The sequence below is a fragment of the Triturus cristatus genome, chromosome 7 (assembly GCF_964204655.1).
Source record: "Triturus cristatus chromosome 7, aTriCri1.1, whole genome shotgun sequence".
NCBI lineage: Eukaryota > Metazoa > Chordata > Amphibia > Caudata > Salamandridae > Triturus > Triturus cristatus.
This window is the reverse complement of record NC_140590.1, coordinates 709,193,208-709,215,612: the sequence shown is the minus strand read 5'-3', so window position 1 is coordinate 709,215,612 and position 22,405 is coordinate 709,193,208. Positions and strand designations below refer to the sequence as shown.

General features: G+C 46.9%; 1 protein-coding gene across 3 annotated transcripts in view; it reads right to left on the bottom strand.

Annotated features, from left to right (window-relative positions):
• FAAP100 (FA core complex associated protein 100) overlaps positions 1 to 22,405 on the bottom strand; it is a 306,421-nt gene that overhangs the window by 3,043 nt on the left and 280,973 nt on the right. For 2 of the 3 annotated variants that reach the window (XR_014966584.1, XM_085617378.1), the window contains one exon: positions 12,872 to 12,958. Coding sequence is in view for 2 of the 3 variants with exons in the window: in XM_085617378.1 (XP_085473504.1) it covers positions 12,872 to 12,958 (87 nt within the window). In the remaining variant the exon portion in view is untranslated. Of the gene's footprint in view, positions 1 to 12,871; positions 12,959 to 15,641; positions 15,759 to 22,405 lie in introns of all 3 variants that reach the window. The other variant, XM_085617377.1, reaches the window with a different exon arrangement.

Here is a 22,405-nt window from a genome sequence, read left to right as displayed (position 1 = left end):
CTCACAGTCCGTCTAATACTGCGGTGGCACCTGCTCCCCCACACGCTAGGACTTAAGGGATGAAGAAGGCACGAGTCATCCATTTGTGGTGATTTACAATAGGGCGAAGCAGTGACGTCCACTCTTGAATACTGTTTAGTCAATCGGAGAGATGGGTAAAATTCAGAGGACATTTTCCGGTGGTATTTTGCCATCAGCCTTTGGCTACATTCTGAGGCCTATCCTTTGAATCAGTGCTCTGTGGTACCCTATGATCATATTAAAGCGCTTGGTTGTGGGACTAGGACTTAACATTGAGACATTCCATAAGGCATCAATATGGAATCTTTGATTTTACCATAAATTCCTTCAGGATGTGTAGACATGTCTCATGACCCATTGTGCCTATACTGTGAGGTAGTTTGGAAAGCTAGTATTGATTGTGAAAGCAGTCAAAGGGACTGGCCGGCGTTTTAGCAGTACAGAGCACATGTATTCATCCATCCATCAGAGGGGGCACGGGACCAGATGAAGCTTGCAGTTGTTGAGACTACTGGAAAGGTAGCTAAGTAAACGTTTGTTCTGATGGCTGGAGCTGGTAAGCCAGCCCATTGTGTTTGTGCATTGACTCAAGTTATTTCGACAGCTTAACACTGCCTCAGCAGTTCTTTCCTGACTTACTGACAGTCACGCCCAGTGACTCACCGCTCTAATCAAGAACTCAGGTGTGCAGCTAATCCTTTACTGAACTGTGCCTGTCTTCACTGGATCTGTCACAGGGCGACAAAGCACATACATAACCTGGAGGTTCACTAGCCGAAGGTGGAGACTTGAGTGTAGAGCACACACAAAGTGCAGTACCAGCTAGAGATGTGCTTGGACCAGCCCGTCCCCAGCCCTTGAATGGAGAGCAGAGCAGACCGCTGCAGGAAAGAAAGCTAATTTGAAATGTTTTTGTGTTGTGTGCACATTTGAGAGAACAGTGAGGCCTGCAAGTAGGAAACTCCATCCAACAGCATTATGCACCTTACCCTTCACATTTCCTTTGCCAAGGGAAAGATACCCCCAACCATCTCACCCCAGAACACACACCTATTGCACTACATTCTGTGCTTTGGAGACCAAGGAATAGAAGATCTCCCTCAACAAGGGAGACAGTGGAAACAACTCCCCATCACCCCCACTCCTGCTTACCTTCCTACTACACTGCTTACCCTACTACTCCACTGCTTACCCTTATACTGCACTGCTTACCCTCCTACTTCCCTACTTCCCTGCTCACCCTCCTACTCCACTGCTCACCCTCCTACTACTCTGCTTACCCTCCTACTCCACTGATTACCTTCCTACTCAACTACTTACCCTTCTACTCCATTGCTTACCCTCCTACTCCACTGCTTAATGTCATACTCCACTGCTTACCCCTCTACTCCACTGCTTACCCTCTTACCCCACCGCTTACCCTCTTACCCCACCGCTTACCCTCTTACCCCACCGCTTACCCTCCCACTCCACTGCTTACCCTACCCTTTTACTGCATTGCTTAACCTCCTACGCCACTGCTTACCCTCCTACTTCCCTGCTCACCCTCCTACTCCACTGCTCACCCTCCTACTACTCTGCTTACCCTCCTACTCCACTGATTACCTTCCTACTCAACTACTTACCCTTCTACTCCATTGCTTACCCTCCTACTCCACTGCTTAATGTCATACTCCACTGCTTACCCCTCTACTCCACTGCTTACCCTCTTACCCCACCGCTTACCCTCTTACCCCACCGCTTACCCTCTTACCCCACCGCTTACCCTCCCACTCCACTGCTTACCCTCCCACTCCACTGTTTAACCTCTTAACCTACTGCTTACCCTCCTACTCCACTGCTTATCCTCCTGCTACACTGCTTACCCTTCTACTCCACTGCTTACCCACACTCCTACTCCACTGCTTACCCTTCTACTTAATTATATTTCTAGATCATGGTAATTCTTATGGGTTTCGTTGATTATAAAACACCTTTCAAAATGTATGTTTATGAAGATACAGCCCATCTATTCCTAAAAGAAGATCCCTTTCAAAAGAAAATATATTGAGCAGAGGCCCAGGCCAAGACACTGATCGCCTTCCAAGGATTAGAGCCTTGAAGCAGCTGCTATTCCCTGCTCAGCCCCACCCCCTTATCTCCGTGAGGTCATTTAGGGAGGGATGGACATGAAAAAGGTGAATATGCTCATTGGACAGAACTAGGACGACAGGGCCAGTAACGTTTCCTTCTCTCAAATATGAGACTTCCGTCAGGTAACACAAAGACGAAAACCGGAACTGCAAACAAGACATCTGGGGAGGTGTGAAAACGGGAGAGGGGCCTTTTTAGCAAAATGTTAAATTCGAGAGGGCTGTCTCAGAGTGCATCATGGAATCCATGTCTAAACAGATGTGCCTGAAAAGAGAACGAAATGGATTTGAGGTCATTGATTAACCAGTGTCTCAGAATGAGATGTAGCCCAGGAAGGACACGTTGGCAACTGTCCTCTTGATGAGGGAGTGCTACTGCTACCAGAAAAGCTGGAGTTAACGTTTCATGGAAATAGCTGATGAAGAAAGCTTTCCATTAAAGACAATTAGTTGATAAAAGCTGCACCTTGACCTGCAGTGGCTTACAGCATTAAAAGTTGTCTCGAAGTTCTGATACCTTCTGCCCACGTAATACCTCTTAATCAATTGCATTAAGAATGTGCCAGACAACGCACAGTGTACGCAATCAGGTTACCAAAGAAGACTACTGACAAAACCATTGGTTATAATGCAAATCAGTAAGATCTCTGGGTAAATAATGCTTGAGTCTGTAAGTGTGTGAAGCTAATCGATCCCTATCTAACATGGTGATAGTTTATACACAGAGAATGGTGGACCTACTATCTCTCTAATACAACTGTATCAAAGCCATCTTATATTAAACATGTCGGTGGCCTGACCTGTGCATGGCCTCGAAAGGAGGCCATCAATTCAGACGGTGCTACGTTCAGCTCACTAACAGAAGCAGAGTTTTAGACCTGCAGGAACCGTGACAGAGGAAGTCTCACAAAAGACTAATAAAATCAAGCACTCTCTTTTTTTAAATGGTCCTACTCAAAATGATATTACATCGTAATGGAGAACATCCCTTCAGAATGTCTATGCAGTCGGCAGGAGTCTTAAATATGTATGCATGTAGGTTTTAATACAAAAACAACAGTTGATGGACAGAATGCAGAACAATGTCATACATTCACCCCAGTACAGAGATCGGGGCCTAAATCCATCGTTTTTTTGCTCACCATGCCATTCCAGTTTGAACCCAGCCATATGCAAATCAGTCTTGACCCTGTGCCTCATGGGAACAGTCCAGCCTGAACTGCCAAGCCAGGTCCTCCCTGGACTGGAAACAAGCATCCTAGGACCGGTTTCAGGGTTTCACCCCTCTTCATCCAGGATAGCTTGATTCCATAGTCATATTATGATTAGGCCTGGGCAGTGAACTCCGCTCCATTTGTGAAGTTTTCTGCACTCTGTGGAGCTCGCGGAATTCCGAAAATCTCTGCTCCGCCTAGCAGAGTTTTTTCCTGGCTCGCCAAAGTCAAGTTGGCGAGCACAAGCAAAGAAAATCCACCTCCCGGCGAGATTTCTCAACGCGGGCATCAGATTCCTCAACACGGGTGGTTGAGGATGGTCGCGACCGCTCGCGTTGAGAAACCTTCTGTTCGCGTAGAGAAAGCTGCAGCTTGGGTAGAAAATCTACTCGAGCGGCAAGAAAAGAAGCAGCACCGTCTTACACTGCACATGGTGCAGTTTGCACTGATTTTACTGCACGGGATAAACATGTGCTGGTCTTCATGTGTACAGAAATTCAGAAGTTTCTGTCTTCTTTGAGAACATGCGGCACCCTGGGTGCGAATGGTTTCTCAGCGAGTTATGTTTAAGGCAAATCCATCTTTATGGGCAGAGATTGTAACACCTCTATATAGTAACTGCTCGCCAAATAACATCTTTCTTGATAGGTGGCAGGGCTCTTTATTAGTGCAAAATCCCCGAAAAGGATCCTAGTCATCACTACCTAATTACAGTATGATTGCACTCTTAGACACAGACGGAAAATGTTTTGCTATGTTTCTCTATATGGAACTGGAGTATTGGGACAATCACAGAGGGCTTATCCCACAATATCAAAAGGGCTTTCAGAAAGGATGTGAAAGAGAAGAAAACTTATTAACCCTCTTTTTAATTATTAAAAAACCAACTGTCCCCAAAAGTAACCCGCTGTACACCACCTTCATTGATTTGGAAATAGCTTTTGTTAGCACAGACAGGGGAAGGTTATGGCAAAAACTACTAAAATGGCAAATCATACTGCCTCTGTGGACCGCTATCATTTCAATTTACCCACAAGCATTGACAAGGGTGTGACTAATCACACAACCGGTTGTGTCAGAGAAGATCTTTACCAACAAGGGGCACAAAAAGGGCTGCATATGTGCACCTTTGTTGTTTACCCTGTATGTACCAGATGTGGGGATATACTAGGAACATTAATTCTGTGCCCCAATAAAATTAGGCCAGCAATGCATAGGTACGCTGCAGTAGGAAGGTGACACTGTTCTCTTAGACAAGACTACAAAAGCATTTCAAAAAAACCTTTTTATGTTGCAAAGCACTTATTACTACCTTTTAAACAGTCCTAGAATTAACAAAGAAAATCAAAAATAGTAATTTTTGGGAGTAAACATAAGAAAGAGGGCCACTGGCAGTTACATACCAACACCCTAGAATGAGTTAAAAGCTATAAATATTTGAGAATATGGTTTGAAGAACGATGTGAAACAGCACTGCAGTTAGAGATGTTGAAAGCGAAGGCCCTCATCTTAAAAGGCACATTAAAATAGTTGTTTAACAAACTCTCCAGCTCCACTGTCCTACCACTGTTTTGTGTAGTGGCGAGCAAGTTCCTCCTTACAATCACATATGGCATGATAGTTTCCATGGACCTTTGAAGGGGTGGACACACGTAGGAAAATAGCAGGTGTATAGAACTCTTTCCATCTTCCAGAATCCACGCCCGAACCACAAGTACTCTTGGAATTCAATCTTTGAAGTCAAGCTTACGTTCTCAAAGTGATTTTCTTGTCCTACTATGCAAAACTGAAAGCAGTTTCGCCACAATATGTCAAGGGGTTTTTATGGAAAGATCTTATGAAGGGGAAAAACCCATGAAGAGAGTACCTTCATTCCGCCTTAAACAGAAGTATAATTTTGAAAAACTGGTCAGTCCCACAGATTAGGTAACTATCAATGAACCAAGCCAAACATGTCTCCTTTCATGAGGATTTACATAAACTGAAAACAAGAAAAAAATCATAGATGGTGAGCAGTACATACATATTTAATGAAAGACAACAATTTTAAAAGTATCCATGTACTTTAACTCAAGGGCATACTTAAAAAAACTTTCGATATTGTAATTTAAATGCGGATATGAACACTGGGTGTCAGGTGTGCAGTAAACGAAAACAGTCCCCGATCCATATTTTAGGTCTATGTAAATACTTGATCTCAGAAAGAACATCTTTGTTAAGATAAAAGGTCGACCTTTTAAACATTCAGCAATGTAATTAATTCAATGGTTAAGACATATTAATCAGGCTCAAATACTCAAATAAAAGGAGTTTCTTGCAAAATTTATGTTAATCGCCTGTAATAAAATGTAATCTGCCTCTTCATACCTACGCTAAAATGCCCTGGTCCCATGAATCAAAGCTAAGTAGGTGTAATTTTACTACACTATATGCTTAATTTATTTGATTGCCTATTATGTATATTGATTAGCAATGATTTTAATACATTATGCAATAAAACCCTAATTACTTTCTTATTATGTACTCAGCTGGTTCCAGCATTCTAGAAAGTGCATCCAAAAATCCAGAAACAAATAGGACTACTCCATTAAAAAAGTATTAAAATGCCCAGAAGCAAGGAGAAAGCTTGTAAAAGAGGCAGAGAGAAATCACCAGCACAACATACAATATTACCAAAGAATTGCGAAAGACAACTTAATATAGTCCTCCGATCTTGCATACCCCAGAAGTACCACTAGAACCTTAGCCACCAGTTTTTGCATTGTTTCAGTTCATAGCGTTTGAGGATACCAGACTACCATATTAGAAAGTCAGTGTACCACAATGCACTAATCTATTATGCACTCGCAGGACTAAATCAACATCTACTATTGCCCGAAGCACTCTAGTGTCAGGCAAACAACCACAGTCTCAATTGCCAAGCTCCCAACACAGAATCTGAGGGGCAATCAATGAGATCACAAGAGGGAATGTGCAGGTACTGAGGGTTTTATGATTGTCTCTATCAGTGAAAGAGTTGAACCCAGAAGGATCAGTGAAATACAACTACCAAGAATAGTGCTTGACAAGACATGCTATGAATGACATTCTTCTTGTAACTCCACCAAATAAAGAAGTCTAACTTTCCTGATCATCCCAATCTCCTGCACTACGTCTCCATTACTGGTCTACAAACTCTCATATGGGAACCTGCCTTGGGGAATCCGAAAAACATGTGATGTCCATGATGCCCAAAAGAAGGTTCTCTTTTCTCACTGCTAGCCAATGGATCTAAAAAATCTGAGGACTTTTGCGTAGGGACAAGGAGGGACTCCATAAAAGACAGAGAGACTTTACTTATCTCTTGCAAGTACAGTCGACTTCTGGAAGCTCCAGTGCTCAGCCATAACCATCCTATAGGAAGAGCTAGTCGTCCAACAATGGGCAAAAAAAGACTGTGTTCTTCCGGAGACAGGTTGCAAGTACCACCATGCATTGGGGAAAAGCTCATTGAGCGCCAGGCAAGAAGCATGAAGCCAAGGATGAATGCGGTTGAAGCTGAGATCTCAGAATACAAGATCCTCTTCTGGCACAACACTACTCTCTCAAACATGACTGACAAATTAATTGGACTGGAAGAGAGTAAACTATTAAATAGCTTAACAGTGCTAGGCACCAATGGACCAATCACAGCACCAAATATGTAAATACCTGTCAATTACAGCACTAAATATTTAAATGCCTGCCCATCTCGAGACCGTGACTGCCTCACAAGCCGAATTGTATTGTCAATAGTTAAAAACAATCTCTAAATCTTCCAGGTCTGAACCCGTATCCAGCCAGTAAGTGAATGGCGAGTGCCTGAGAGGTGTATTGGGTTACATTCAGCCACAAGTCAGAACAAGAGGAGGTTTAAAGTCAAACTGCATGAAAGGCATGGGTCTGTCCGCCTGCTGGGACACTCAAAGAAATCTATGGTCACAGGGACAATCAATGATGTCATGATCAAAAAGATTAGATGATTTGGCATTAATCTGGGTGTTATCCAGGAAATCTTGACTTTGCATATTCCCAGGACAGACAAGATAATCTCACAGGCACCCCAAAGAAGCAGCAAGATATCAAGACCCCCGAATATGAATGCCCAACACCTTGCACATCAATGGTAGACTGCTTGACACCAGCACATCCTCGACATTTGATGCTTCAAAGACAGGCGTCTGAAGAGTGAGTTTAAGCACAGCCTAAGGTCTAAAAACAGGCTGACAGGAGGTTTCTTAAGAGGGATGTCGGGTGTTTTCAGGTGGAGTCCAAACAGATAACATATCTACAAAAAATGAATCTCTATGGAAGGGGACAGTATGTAACTATACCTGCGGGCTACGCTCGGAGCATTCCAAAAGCGAGGCCTTGCCTCCGACAGCCGCATCTTCCCTTCTTGAAGAGCCTTTTATGGCCTAACACTATAATTTAAACAATCGCTCATGTTTTAAGCAGCCGTAGCAAGGATACATTAACGAATACGAAAAACAGAGAAACACGTTGCCAAAATTATTAAATGCCAAATGTTCGTGTCAAGAGGAAAGTAGTTACTGAAAAAAAACATAGAAAAAAGACAATCTTGTGAAACCTGCAAGACCCTCTGAACAACAAAATCACAGAAATGCCCTTGTGAGGAAGGGGCCAATTTTTAATGCATACAAAGCCTGAAGAAGAAGGAGCCATGGATAACTTCAAAAAGCACCAAATAAAAACATGAGAGGACTGAAAAACATTTTGGGTGTTCCAAGGCTCTAAGCCTCAAAGAAAAAAGTTCCTCATAATCTTTATGAGCATCCTAAGAACAATTTGTTTTTATTTAACAAAATGTTTATTTAAAATTGATTTGGATTCACAAAGTTTATTTTAAACGCTATGAAACACAATTAAAATCCCATGATGGAAAACAGACGCACACATGGACTGCACGTGTACCAGAAAACAGCCACCAACCATGATAGATTGCTAGAGCAAATGCAGCAATAAAAGAAATGTAGAAGGCTGAGCTTTAATAGAGTGAGAAGTCAGGAAAGGACTGCAGGTGACTGAAGTGGCTCTACAAAATTAAGACAGTACACCACTAAAACAGTGGCTGTGACAGCAACCCTGAGACCCGAGTTGAAGGCGGAAAACAGACCTCAAAATTCTTGAGCGGACACTCACAGGATGATTTTCTTGCTATTATTCCCTGCGAATGCAGATGATTCATTTGACACAAATGCTACTTGAAAGCAGTTATTTTGATATAAAAAGTATGGATGGGAGTTTTTAAATTCACCCTCAAAGTTAAAATTGCACCCAAATTGTAAGGGTATGGTTCCAACATGAAAGATTTTTTTTAAAATACGAAAAGGTGAGTACAGATGAACAGTATAACCCACACTTTACGACAACATCGGGGTATACATATCAATTAAATTACCTCCCATGAAAAATTCATCCATAAATCGTAAAATACAGTCAAAGAAATCTTCTACTTCAACCAGCCCTCATAGTCTCATGTCCAGTCCATGTGAGGTCTTGAAAAACCCATTAAATACATCATGCTCGCCTTTCCCCGGCTCCCGCTTCATGGCCTCCCCCTTGAGCAACGGTGCAGTTTTACCATAGCATCTCCCAAAGCAGGCCCTTAACTCGGTGTGCACCTCCCTGAAAGTACTAGTGCATACCCTCTTCCCTACTAAAAAAGTGCCTGCACCTACCCCTGTAGTATTCCTTACTAGCCCAGCCTCTCAAATTTCTGTAATATGTAGCACACCTATTTATCCTGGCATGGAACCAGGCTTCCCACTAACTGACTTTCCTCATTTTCGTTACCCATTGCTCAAAGCTGGGCCCAACAGAGGACTTCCAATGGGTAGCAATTACATCACCTAGCAATCATCATTGCAATAACAACTGAATTCCTGACCTGAAGGGCTTTTTGAAAATGCGAGTCCACCAGGCCCAGAAAAGCTACTCTCAACGAGGGAGGAACATTTTCTTGGATGGTCCCTACATTCTGTGCTGAATATCCCTACCCAAAAACCCTTAAGGGAGTTTAAGGACCAGAACATGTGTAGCCAATCTCCCTTGGAACTACACTTGGGCACTTTCCAGGCACTGAAGGGAACATTTTATTCAGAACCTGTGATGTTAGATAGAGCATCCACCCATAATAAAAGCCATATGCTGGAAGTTTGCACCCTTAAAGCAGGTGTAGCTCAAGCCAAAATAGCTCTTCCTTTTCTGGTCACTTACATCAATCCCTGAGTGCTGTGTCTGTTTACTTCTTGTCGCTTCTACTAACTGCACTGTGTCTGGGCTCAGCGATGGTACAAAAACCTAAGAGAGAGATGGACTCTATCCTTCCTAAACATCTTGCTATCTTCCTGAAAGTCTCCGTTAATATTACCAAGGATCGCTCTTATTTGGGCACACATAAAGTGATGTTGGCTATGGAGCGTTTTGCCCGAAAACAACATCTGTGAGGACTTGAAACTGGGACCCACGAAAAAGTGCCTAATCTTCATTATATTTAAATCTGCCCATTTACGAACAGTTTCTTTAGATAAACTGGGAGACAGAAAAATAAAAGAACCTAGTGGTGTTTCAGCATTTATAATGGGTATGCCCTGACTTGAAAAGATCTTCTGCAGGAGATTCGCGGATTGGAATAGTGCTTCGCATCTCACTTTTTTCAGGGGTGTGGGTGTTACTGAACAATACGATGAATCAGTATTGTTCTGAAACTTCAGCATCTGGAGCAGAACTGAACTGTCAAAACTGGAAGTATCAACCCCGCCCTTACCCTTGGACAATTATAGACGCTCAATTTAACTCAGGAGTGTTTCTGCTTCTACACAAATAAACGTAACATCTAATCCAGTCTAACAAAGAAAGAATTTTCTAGTCTGTAAGAAACGGCAAGAAAAAGAAACAGAAACAAAGGAGGAATTAACATCTTAGTGAGTGCGGTTATGCCAATTTCCAAGAATGGAAGGCGTCTCCAAATTTCCAAAAGGTTATCTACCTTGTTGAGAACTGGGTTAGAATTATCTGGAAAAAACCCTCACTGTCTATCACAGAAATATTTCCTGAGGTAACTCTTTAGGCCCATTCTACAGTTCTTATTCGGAAAAGGAGGGAGGACTTCTGTGGAGACATTCAAAAGTAAGCATTCTGTCTTCATTTATCTTAAAACCCCCAAAGCAGTGAGAACCTTAATTATTTGAAAGGTCTGTTACGGGTTGACTATTTTAGGAATATTGATCAAAGCCCCTCTGAAGAAAGAGTCTGGTACCCGCTCTTTTCCTAGGAGATAATTAAAAAGGGTAGTCAGAAGGCCTAAGAAAACTGCTGAAAAAGCATTATAAAACTCCAGGCCCACACAGACTTACCCCGGAGCCTTGCCACTGGCCATCTATCCTATTACCGCAAGAACCTCTCTCTCTGAAATTGGGTTTATTAACTTTGCAGAGGTTTCAGATGTAAAATAGGGCAATTGCAGGCCAGCTAGGAAATCCTCTATTTGTTACTCAGGGACCCACCTCTGCCCCACCAACCTTATCACCCCAGTGCAGGGTGGAATAATATTGGTAGAAAACTTGGCTGATTTCCTCAGCCTTATATTTGAGCCGATTCGTGCGTGAGTCTTTAACTTGCAAAATCAAGTTACGATTTTTACTCCCTTTGGCTTGTCAGGCTAGAAACCAGCCTACAAATGTCTCCCTCATACACCGGACACTGAAAAGCATGCATGTTTATTAACTCCTTTTGAAGATACAAATCTCTGACTCTCTCCTTTGTATCCTGCCATCTATCTCTCAAAAGGCTATCGGACCTATCAGAGAGTTCAGCTTGATAAAGCTCTATCAGCTTCTTTCTGCAGGGAGCAAATGTTTTCCCGGTCCCTTATACCTCAGGATGCTGTAAGAGAAATAAAGACCCCTCTGGTAGTACACTCGATTACCTCCCAGACCATCGACATCTTTGCTGAAGAATCATTGACGAAAAAGAATATTTTTATATCCATGCTTACCCAATTCAGACCCTCCGACTCTAGGAGCATGGTCCTATCCATGATCCGACTGGACGCATTTGTCTGCAAGGTAACTGAGCAATTATACACTACAGCTGAGAGGTCTGAACAGCTGCATACACGATGGGAAATGTCTTTAGTGGACAGGGAAAAGGACGCTAAGAATAGATCAATCCTGGAAGAAGAGTGGAAACGTTGAGAATAGCAGGTAAAGGCTTTTAACGCTGCCTTCTCTTATCTAAATATATCACGCAAACCCAGGCGGGAACTCAAGTCTTTAAACACTTTCTCTGTATGTCTTTTGTACTGTGTGTGATGAGTTAGAGGAATCCTGATCCAGGTCTGGTAAAAAAGGAAAATTCCATCCCACCCAGAAAGACCTTACCGGGCAGAGGGCCTAAAGACCAAGCCAGTTTCTGGAGATGGCTAGGATCATCACTGACTGGGCCATGATAACTTCCAACATTAATTGTGTGGTCCCCAGCTCTACTGGAAGAATGACCCAATACCCAATTCCCTACCTCATCCTAAACTACCTGATGATATTTCGCCTGTAAATCTTTGCTTACAGGAAGCAACACCCTCGGTGTCGTCATAGTTGAAAAAAATGTGCCCCATGGCTCCAGATGTTTATCCTGTGTGTTTCCTGTAGTAAAATGATACTGCACTTTAATTGTTTCAGCCACGCCAACGTGGCTGCCCTCATTATTCTGTTAAGACCATTAGTGTTAAAGCTAACCAACGTTAAATTAGTCATTGAACAAGCAAGCAGCTCAGACTTCCTGAACGACCCTTAATACATGTCCTGTCCCACAAAAAACCGGCCACCAGCTGAAATTTTGGATGGATCCTGCAGAACCAACTAAAGAAGGCACCCCCGAACCTCATGATCTACATCCTCGTATCCCCTACACCCAAATACCTCAGAATCACGTTTCCAGTTTTGTTCTGTTTCCTAGCCCCTTTATGCCTTTCCCACCCACATGTCCCTACCCCCCTTAGCCTACCCGATTGCAAGACAGCTCCTCCCCTCCTGAGTGAAATGTATGCATTGTAGTGCATCTTCGTCCAACCACGGAAGGCGCCCCCCTTCTACCCTCCCTGCACCCGCCACAACATGCAAGCAAAAAAAATGAGAATGGAAGTTGAAAAACCATACCAAAAAAATACATAATTTTTCTGAAAAATTATATTTTGCAAGAGAACGTATTGTTTGTAGTGCTTTTCTCCAATAAACCGATTTTTAGCAGAAATGTTCTTAAACTATTTGTTTTTTCGAATATCAAAAACGACATGAAGTTCACAAAGAATTAAATGTTTTGGCAAGAAATCCACAATGTTTCATGAGGAAAAATTGCAACTTCACAAACCAGTACTGAGAAGCTATTGGAAACATGGCACACAGCAGTCTCCTGGCTCATACTGATCTTATGTGAAAGAAGCAGTCTCTGTCGATGCAATCTTACCTCGTTCTTCGTTATCATCTTTCGGAGTCGTTCCACCTGGAGTCTTGAAGGACCGCCATTGGTCGGAGCATCATGGATTAGCACATTCTGTTTGAAAATGTAGATTCAAAACATCAATATAAAATTGGAAACATACTACTTCCTGCCAAATGCTGTTCCTCTGAATGTATCAGTATATGTAATTCATTAGTCATTTCCCACCTATATTTCTGCATGGCCACACCACTTAAGGATGTCCTTTACTCCACACCCCACACTCCTCTCCTGCAAAAGAAAAGTTAATCACATCTCCCCTGTCTTGAAAAACCCTCCTTGGCTTCCTCACTTGCAAACCAAAGTAAGGAAACAACCTATCTCACCAAACTCCTCACCATTTCCGGTGGTCAAAAAGGCATTAGAAGTAATAAGGTTCTCAATTCCGAATCACCCAAATTCAAAACCTCTCAAGCACTCGATCAATCATTCAGAGGTTCTGCATCGCGCTTTTAGAACTTCCTACCTGGCGAACAAAGATCTCAATCCAACATTCTGTACCTCAGAAAATTGCAGAAAACATTTTTTTTCTATCTTCATACAGACTGATCTCTCGGTCCTCTCCGAGTGTCTCTTGACAACTCTTATGATCATTGGTTCATTTTTGTTTCCAAATGTCTGTGCTTCTTTTCTTTTCAGTGTGCCAAGACCATCTAGTTAGTTAAATAAAAAATGACCTCAACCTTATATCACAAATGATTTACCATATAATGCCCACTGGCTGGACTTAAAAGCAGGTAATGGTTGTACTCTGGCTCTACAATGCATATCAATTGTTACATGTGACAACGGGCCGATAGGTTTAATCAGCAAATTTAATATATTATAGGATTTTCACAAACTTCAACAGTTTTCAGCTTGAATAGGATCTTCTGCTAAAGTAAGCCAGGGAAGCATACAGACACGAACTGCAAAAAACGTTATTGTTTAAGAACGGAGTGCTCCTTATTAACTAAATGACGAAATTGGAATATAGCATATGAAAAATAACTTAACAATTAAAAGTTCCCTGGGAATCTGAAATTGCCTTTGTAGTGAAGAGAGGATATGTGTGCAGCACCACTGTGTTTCTGTGAAAAATGTGCAAGGTTCTTAAGTACAAAGAGCGGGGTGTTCACTAACTTGTTTGCCAAAAGCAAGTGCTACCAGGCACTACCTGTGAGTGAGCTCAAGAAAATGTACCTTCACCAGGGGGTTGGTTAAGGAAAAAGTCTGATCATGAGTACTCCTGCAAGCCTCAACCTGTTAAACTGTGCTTTAAGTGCCAACTTGTATGTCAGTGGCTGCCAAAAAGTCAAAAATGTAATAGTCCCAAAAAGACAACTCCGAGGATTAAAATTCCTCTCCAGAGGCCAGAAATAAGACCTCAACTATTTGCTTTTGCACTAACAGCTTTCAGAATCCCTCTTGCCTCCATGCTGAAAAGATTAATCTTTAGTAAGCGGTCAGAAGAATTAATGGGATAAGGCTGTGTCTCTATATCGGAAATAAGAAAATGAAGCGCAGCCTTTGCAGCAAATGAGCATCAGATGCCTTCTGTGGATAAACGGGAGGGACCCCAAGTGACAATGCGAGTAGTTAACGATTCAGGCTTATAGGTCTCAAGTCAAATGTAGAGCTTTTCTTGGTGAAATGTCAAAATAAAGTACCCCCTGCTACTAGTAATAGTTCCCAGGGCAGGGAAAATACAAATCTGAAAAATAACAACCCTAGGCAACACAAGGCCCAGTTAATGATATGGACCTATTCTAAACGAATGGATGCTCCCATGGACGCAGTGTACAACAGATTCAAATTAAAAGCATCATTTTATTAGTTCAATTTCATATTAAAAATTGATTGTGTCAAACATGTACATCACTATACAAAAGACAATACAATATACTGTACTCAATAAAACATTCAAATATACAGAGAAAATTCTTGAGAAAATAAGAAACTTTGGGCCAGATGTAGCAAGCCAAATTGCGATTCTCGATGCAGCGCGCGCAACGAAATTCGTTTTATTAATTTTTTTCGTAACTTACCTGAACTCGGCCGTTTGCTGCATTTTGCAACCCCCCACCCTGCCCCTCCTCTGCGCCACGTCACCGCCCCGGTAAAACGCCCTACACGGGCCGTCACTGTCCATTCGTTTAGAATAGATCCTTATCATTAACTGGGCCTTGTGTTGCCTAGGGTTGTTACTTTTCAAATTTGAGCTTTTCTTGATGTCCAGATGAATTATCCCAAAACATTGGGAGAACGGAAGATATAGGTGCGCAGCTATACAAATGGGCTGCCTTCTTGGGGCACACTACACATCCCCGTGGAACGAGGTTAGCCTAAATATTAGAAGCCAGATTATGTTGTGGAAATGCCTCCCTTTATTTAACAAGTCCCTTTTTTTCTACCTGGTCTGACCTTTCCTGCTTGCCAGTTCCAGCTCACTTGAACATCCAAATCTTAACAAGACCTTTGTCTGCAATGGCTTCATTCTCTAAAACTGCTTCCAGTCTCCATCGCTTTACTTCCACTGTGCCTCTTTATACTCACTGTTTCAACACCAAGTGCCTTTTAGAATTATAAACACCGAAAATCAGTCATTTCTGAGGGGCGCAGGCTCACGTGCATTCAGTGTGAAAATGACCGCTGTGTTCCTCAGTGCAGAGAAGTGTATACCCGACATGCTAGGAGTGCACACGCACACAGCTCTGTACATACTTAATGATAATAAATTGCCCATTTGTGTCGATACCTGCACACGCCGGAGGACAGCTTGATGCATGCTGGAAACGACAGCCAAAGATGTGCTTTCCATCTTAATTTCCACCGCTGGGACTGGCCCTTCCGGACAGAGGTCATTCAAGGTCACCTGAAGAGAGTTAAAACTTTACAGCACAATCTGCCGGCACAAACCCGCCCCACACTAAAAAGGTGCGCTCATCACTTAACAACACAAGGTGGGACTTGGAATCCAACAAGATTAGCATTTCCGTTTCTGCAGATTTAATCCACTGTTAAAAGCTTTAGCCTAAATAGCATCAGCATATTCACTTGGGGGAGATTAACTTCCTGCACTTAAGCATTCTCAGCCGGTCTTCAATTAACTGGAAAGGCTTCATAATTACAAGATTTGAGTGCCGCGCAGGCTTTTTAGTTTTACTCTCCGTTTCCATTTCGACAAGCCTGTTTCAGAGCTGTTTTATTATCTCTGCTGAGTCCCACCTCTGGTCGTGAAAAGCGTCGTTTCGAGTCTTTAGGCGCACTTTGGCAACACAAGCTGTGTGCCTTTTACAGTGAAGAATAAGGCTGGTTACTTCCCACGGCTAGTTAATTGGACACTGCAGCGAGAAACTGATGACAGACACCCAAACAGGTCACAACATAGGCACAGCACACTTTAAACACTAGCTGGGGGTAAAACTGTGGGCTGCGGTATTCTGCAAGCGCCTCGGGGAGGAAACATGTAGGGTACCCTACAATACCCTATTGACGCATCGTCTCTAATATCATTATTGCAAAAGTCGTCCTGCAGCTATTAAACACTGGAAACGCAAGTGTGAGCTCAGCGTTTTGAAAGGTGGCGGTAAAATGGCGTTCTGGAGTTCTCCTCAAATGGTATGGCTGGGACAGAGCGTGGTCCATCGTTTTGGATTAGTGGGCAGGATATCAGGTGCGGGTCTGGGATGGGGGCACAGTATCACATATGTGCTCAGACTGTGGAGGGGATCAAGTGCGTTTTTGGATGGAGGGGACCATGGTACCAGGAGCGCCTTTGAATTGAAGGAAGCAAGGTATCAGGTGCACCTTTGGATGGAAGGGCAGCAGGGCATCAGGTGTGCCTTTGGGTGGAAGCATCAGGAGCGTCTTTGGGTGGAAGGGAAGCAGGGCATCAGGAGCGCCTTTGGATTGAAGGGAGAGCATTGCATCAGCTGTGCCTTTGGTTGGAAGGGAAGCAGGGCATCAGGTGTGCCTTTGCATGGAAGGGAGAGCAAGGTATCAGGTGTGCCTTTGCATGGAAGGGAGAGCAAGGTATCAGGTGTGCCTTTGGGTGGAAGGGAAGCAGGGCAGCAGGTGTGCCTTTGTATGGAAGGGAGAGCAAGGCATCAGGTGTGCCTTTGCATGGAAGGGAGAGCAAGGTATCAGGTGTGCCTTTGTATGGAAGGGAGAGCAAGGCATCAGGTGTGCCTTTGCATGGAAGGGAGAGCAAGGTATCAGGTGTGCCTTTGGGTGGAAGGGAAGCAGGGCATCAGGTGTGCCTTTGCATGGAAGGGAGAGCAAGGTATCAGGTGTGCCTTTGGGTGGAAGGGAAGCAGGGCATCAGGTGTGCCTTTGGGTGGAAGCATCGGGAGCGCCTTTGGGTGGAAGGAAAGCAGGGCTTCAGGAGCGCCTTTGGATTGAAGGGAGAGCAGAGCATCCGTTGAGCCTTTGGCTGGAGGCAGACCAGGGCATCCGGTGCCCCTTTGGAGAGGAAGCAAGACATCCGGAGCACCGCTGGAAGTAAGGGGACAGGGTATCAGCTGTACTTTGCAATGGAGGGGAACCATGGCATCCGGTGCGCCTTTGTATAAATGGGGACCTGGGCATTAGGTGCGCTTTGGAAGCCGGGGGTCCAGGGCATCAGCTGCGCCTTTGAATGGAAGGGAAGCAGGGCATCAGGTAGGCCTTTGGATGGAAGGGAAACAGGGCAGCAGGAGCGGCTTTGGATGAAGGGGGGCCAGGGCATCCCGTATGTCTTTGGAGGGGAGGCAGGGCATCAGGAGCGCCTTTGGATGGAGAAGGACCAGGGCATCGGGTGCGCCTTTGGATGGAGGGGAAGCAGGGCGTCAGGTGCGCTTGGGATAGAAGGGAAGCAGAGCATAAGGTGGGCCTTTGGATGGCGGTGGAGCAGGGCATCAGGTGCCCTTTGGATGGAGGGGAAGCAGGGCATCAGGTGCCCTTTGGATGGAGGGAGGAGCAGGGCATCAGGTGCCCTGGATGGAGGGGAACAGCGCATCAGGTGCGCTTTGGATGGAGGGGAAGCAGGGCATCAGGTGCCCTTTGGATGGAGGGGGAGCAGGGCATCAGGTGCCCTTTGGATGGGAGGGAGAGCAAGGTATCAGGTGTGCCTTTGGGTGGAAGGGAAGCAGGGCATCAGGTGTGCCTTTGGGAGGAAGCATCAGGTGTGCCTTTGGGTGGAAGCATCAGGAGCGTCTTTGGGTGGAAGGGAAGCAGGGCATCAGGAGCGCCTTTGGGTGGAAGGGAAGCAGGGCATCAGGTGTGCCTTTACATGGAAGGGAGAGCAAGGTATCAGGTGTGCATTTGGGTGGAAGGGAAGCAGGGCATCAGGCGTGCCTTTGGATGGAAGGGAGAGCAAGGTATCAGGTGTGCCTTTGGGTGGAAGGGAAGCAGGGCATCAGGTGTGCCTTTGGATGGAAGGGAGAGCAAGGTATCAGGTGTGCCTTTGGGTGGAAGGGAAGCAGGGCATCAGGTGTGCCTTTGGATGGAAGGGAGAGCAAGGTATCAGGTGTGCCTTTGGGTAGAAGGGAAGCAGGGCATCAGGTGTGCCTTTGGGAGGAAGCATCAGGTGTGCCTTTGGGTGGAAGCATCAGGAGCGTCTTTGGGTGGAAGGGAAGCAGGGCATCAGGAGCGCCTTTGGGTGGAAGGGAAGCAGGGCATCAGGTGTGCCTTTGCATGGAAGGGAGAGCAAGGTATCAGGTGTGCCTTTGGGTGGAAGGCAAGCAGGGCATCAGGCGTGCCTTTGGATGGAAGGGAGAGCAAGGTATCAGGTGTGCCTTTGGGTGGAAGGGAAGCAGGGCATCAGGTGTGCCTTTGGATGGAAGGGAGAGCAAGGTATCAGGTGTGCCTTTGGGTGGAAGGGAAGCAGGGCATCAGGTGTGCCTTTGGGTGGAAGCATCAGGAGCGCCTTTGGGTGGAAGGGAAGCAGGGCATCAGGAGCGCCTTTGGATTGAAGGGAGAGCATGGCATCAGGTGTGCCTTTTGGTGGAAGAGAAGCAGGGTATCAGGAGCGCCTTTGGATTGAAGGGAGAGCAGAGCATCCGTTGAGCCTTTGGCTGGAGGGAGACCAGGGCATCCGGTGCCCCTTTGGAGAGGAAGCAAGACATCCGGAGCACCGCTGGAAGTAAGGGGACAGGGTATCAGCTGTACTTTTCTATGGAGGGGAACCATGGCATTCGGTGCACCTTTGTATAAATGGGGACCAGGGCATTAGGTGCGCTTTGGAAGAAGGGGGACCAGGGCATCCCGTATGTCTTTGGAGGGGAGGCAGGGCATCAGGAGCGCCTTTGGATGGAGAAGGACCAGGGCATCGGGTGCGCCTTTGGATGGAGGGGAAGCAGGGCGTCAGGTGCGCTTGGGATAGAAGGGAAGCAGAGCATAAGGTGGGCCTTTGGATGGCGGTGGAGCAGGGCATCAGGTGCCCTTTGGATGGAGGGGGAGCAGGGCATCAGGTGCCCTTTGGATGGAGGGAGGAGCAGGGCATCGGGTGCCCTTTGGATGGAGGGGAACAGCGCATCAGGTGCGCTTGGGATAGAAGGGAAGCAGAGCATAAGGTGGGCCTTTGGATGGCGGTGGAGCAGGGCATCAGGTGCCCTTTGGATGGAGGGGGAGCAGGGCATCAGGTGCCCTTTGGATGGAGGGAGGAGCAGGGCATCAGGTGCCCTTTGGATGGAGGGGAACAGCGCATCAGGTGCGCTTTGGATGGAGGGGGAGCAGGGCATCAGGTGCGCTTTGGATGGAGGGGGAGCAGGGCATCAGGTGCCCTTTGGATGGAGGGGGAGCAGGGCATCAGGTGCCCTTTGGATGGGAGGGAGAGCAAGGTATCAGGTGTGCCTTTGGGTGGAAGGGAAGCAGGGCATCAGGTGTGCCTTTGGGAGGAAGCATCAGGTGTGCCTTTGGGTGGAAGCATCAGGAGCGTCTTTGGGTGGAAGGGAAGCAGGGCATCAGGAGCGCCTTTGGGTGGAAGGGAAGCAGGGCATCAGGTGTGCCTTTGCATGGAAGGGAGAGCAAGGTATCAGGTGTGCTTTTGGGTGGAAGGGAAGCAGGGCATCAGGCGTGCCTTTGGATGGAAGGGAGAGCAAGGTATCAGGTGTGCCTTTGGGTGGAAGGGAAGCAGGGCATCAGGTGTGCCTTTGGATGGAAGGGAGAGCAAGGTATCAGGTGTGCCTTTAGGTGGAAGGGAAGCAGGGCATCAGGTGTGCCTTTGGGTGGAAGCATCAGGAGCGCCTTTGGGTGGAAGGGAAGCAGGGCATCAGGAGCGCCTTTGGATTGAAGGGAGAGCATGGCATCAGGTGTGCCTTTTGGTGGAAGAGAAGCAGGGTATCAGGAGCGCCTTTGGATTGAAGGGAGAGCAGAGCATCCGTTGAGCCTTTGGCTGGAGGGAGACCAGGGCATCCGGTGCCCCTTTGGAGAGGAAGCAAGACATCCGGAGCACCGCTGGAAGTAAGGGGACAGGGTATCAGCTGTACTTTTCTATGGAGGGGAACCATGGCATTCGGTGCACCTTTGTATAAATGGGGACCAGGGCATTAGGTGCACTTTGGATGAAGGGGGACCAGGGCATCCCGTATGTCTTTGGAGGGGAGGCAGGGCATCAGGAGCGCCTTTGGATGGAGAAGGACCAGGGCATCGGGTGCGCCTTTGGATGGAGGGGAAGCAGGGCGTCAGGTGCGCTTGGGATAGAAGGGAAGCAGAGCATAAGGTGGGCCTTTGGATGGCGGTGGAGCAGGGCATCAGGTGCCCTTTGGATGGAGGGGGAGCAGGGCATCAGGTGCCCTTTGGATGGAGGGAGGAGCAGGGCATCAGGTGCCCTTTGGATGGAGGGGAACAGCGCATCAGGTGCGCTTTGGATGGAGGGGGAGCAGGGCATCAGGTGCCCTTTGGATGGAGGGGGAGCAGGGCATCAGGTGCCCTTTGGATGGGAGGGAGAGCAAGGTATCAGGTGTGCCTTTGGGTGGAAAGGAAGCAGGGCATCAGGTGTGCCTTTGGGAGGAAGCATCAGGTGTGCCTTTGGGTGGAAGCATCAGGAGCGTCTTTGGGTGGAAGGGAAGCAGGGCATCAGGAGCGCCTTTGGGTGGAAGGGAAGCAGGGCATCAGGTGTGCCTTTGCATGGAAGGGAGAGCAAGGTATCAGGTGTGCCTTTGGGTGGAAGGGAAGCAGGGCATCAGGCGTGCCTTTGGATGGAAGGGAGAGCAAGGTATCAGGTGTGCCTTTGGGTGGAAGGGAAGCAGGGCATCAGGTGTGCCTTTGGATGGAAGGGAGAGCAAGGTATCAGGTGTGCCTTTGGGTGGAAGGGAAGCAGGGCATCAGGTGTGCCTTTGGGTGGAAGCATCAGGAGTGCCTTTGGGTGGAAGGGAAGCAGGGCATCAGGAGCGCCTTTGGATTGAAGGGAGAGCATGGCATCAGGTGTGCCTTTTGGTGGAAGAGAAGCAGGGTATCAGGAGCGCCTTTGGATTGAAGGAAGAGCAGAGCATCCGTTGAGCCTTTGGCTGGAGGGAGACCAGGGCATCCGGTGCCCCTTTGGAGAGGAAGCAAGACATCCGGAGCACCGCTGGAAGTAAGGGGACAGGGTATCAGCTGTACTTTTCTATGGAGGGGAACCATGGCATTCGGTGCACCTTTGTATAAATGGGGACCAGGGCATTAGGTGCACTTTGGATGCAGGGGGTCCAGGGCATCAGCTGCGCCTTTGAATGGAAGGGAAGAAGGGCATCAGGTAGGCCTTTGGATGGAAGGGAAACAGGGCAGCAGGAGCGGCTTTGGGTGAAGGGGGACCAGGGCATCCCGTATGTCTTTGGAGGGGAGGCAGGGCATCAGGAGCGCCTTTGGATGGAGAAGGACCAGGGTATCGGGTGCGCCTTTGGATGGAGAAGGATCAGGGTATCGGGTGCGCCTTTGGATGGAGGGGAATCGGGGCGTCAGGTGTGCTTGGGATAGAAGGGAAGCAGAGCATAAGGTGGGCCTTTGGATGGGGGGGGGGAGCAGGGCATCAGGTGCCCTTTGGATGGAGGTGGGACAGGGCATCAGGTGCCCTTTGGATGGGAGGGGAACAGCGCATCAGGTGCCCTTTGGATGGGGGGGAACAGCGCATCAGGTGCCCTTTGGAGGGGGGAGGGGGGGACAGCGCATCAGGTGCCCTTTGGATGGGGGTGGGGGGGAACAGCGCATCAGGTGCCCTTTGGATGGAGGTGGGACAGGGCATCAGGTGCCCTTGGATGGGGGGGAACAGCGCATCAGGTGCCCTTTGGATGGGGGGGGGAACAGCGCATAAGGTGCCCTTTGGATGGGGGTGGGACAGCGCATCAGGTGCCCTTTGGATGGGGGGGGGAACAGCGCATCAGGTGCCCTTTGGATGGAGGTGGGACAGGGCATCAGGTGCCCTTGGATGGGGGGGAACAGCGCATCAGGTGCCCTTTGGATGGGGCGGGGGGAACAGCGCATCAGGTGCCCTTTGGATGGAGGTGGGACAGGGCATCAGGAGATCTTTGGATGGAGGTGGGACAGGGCATCAGGTGCCCTTTG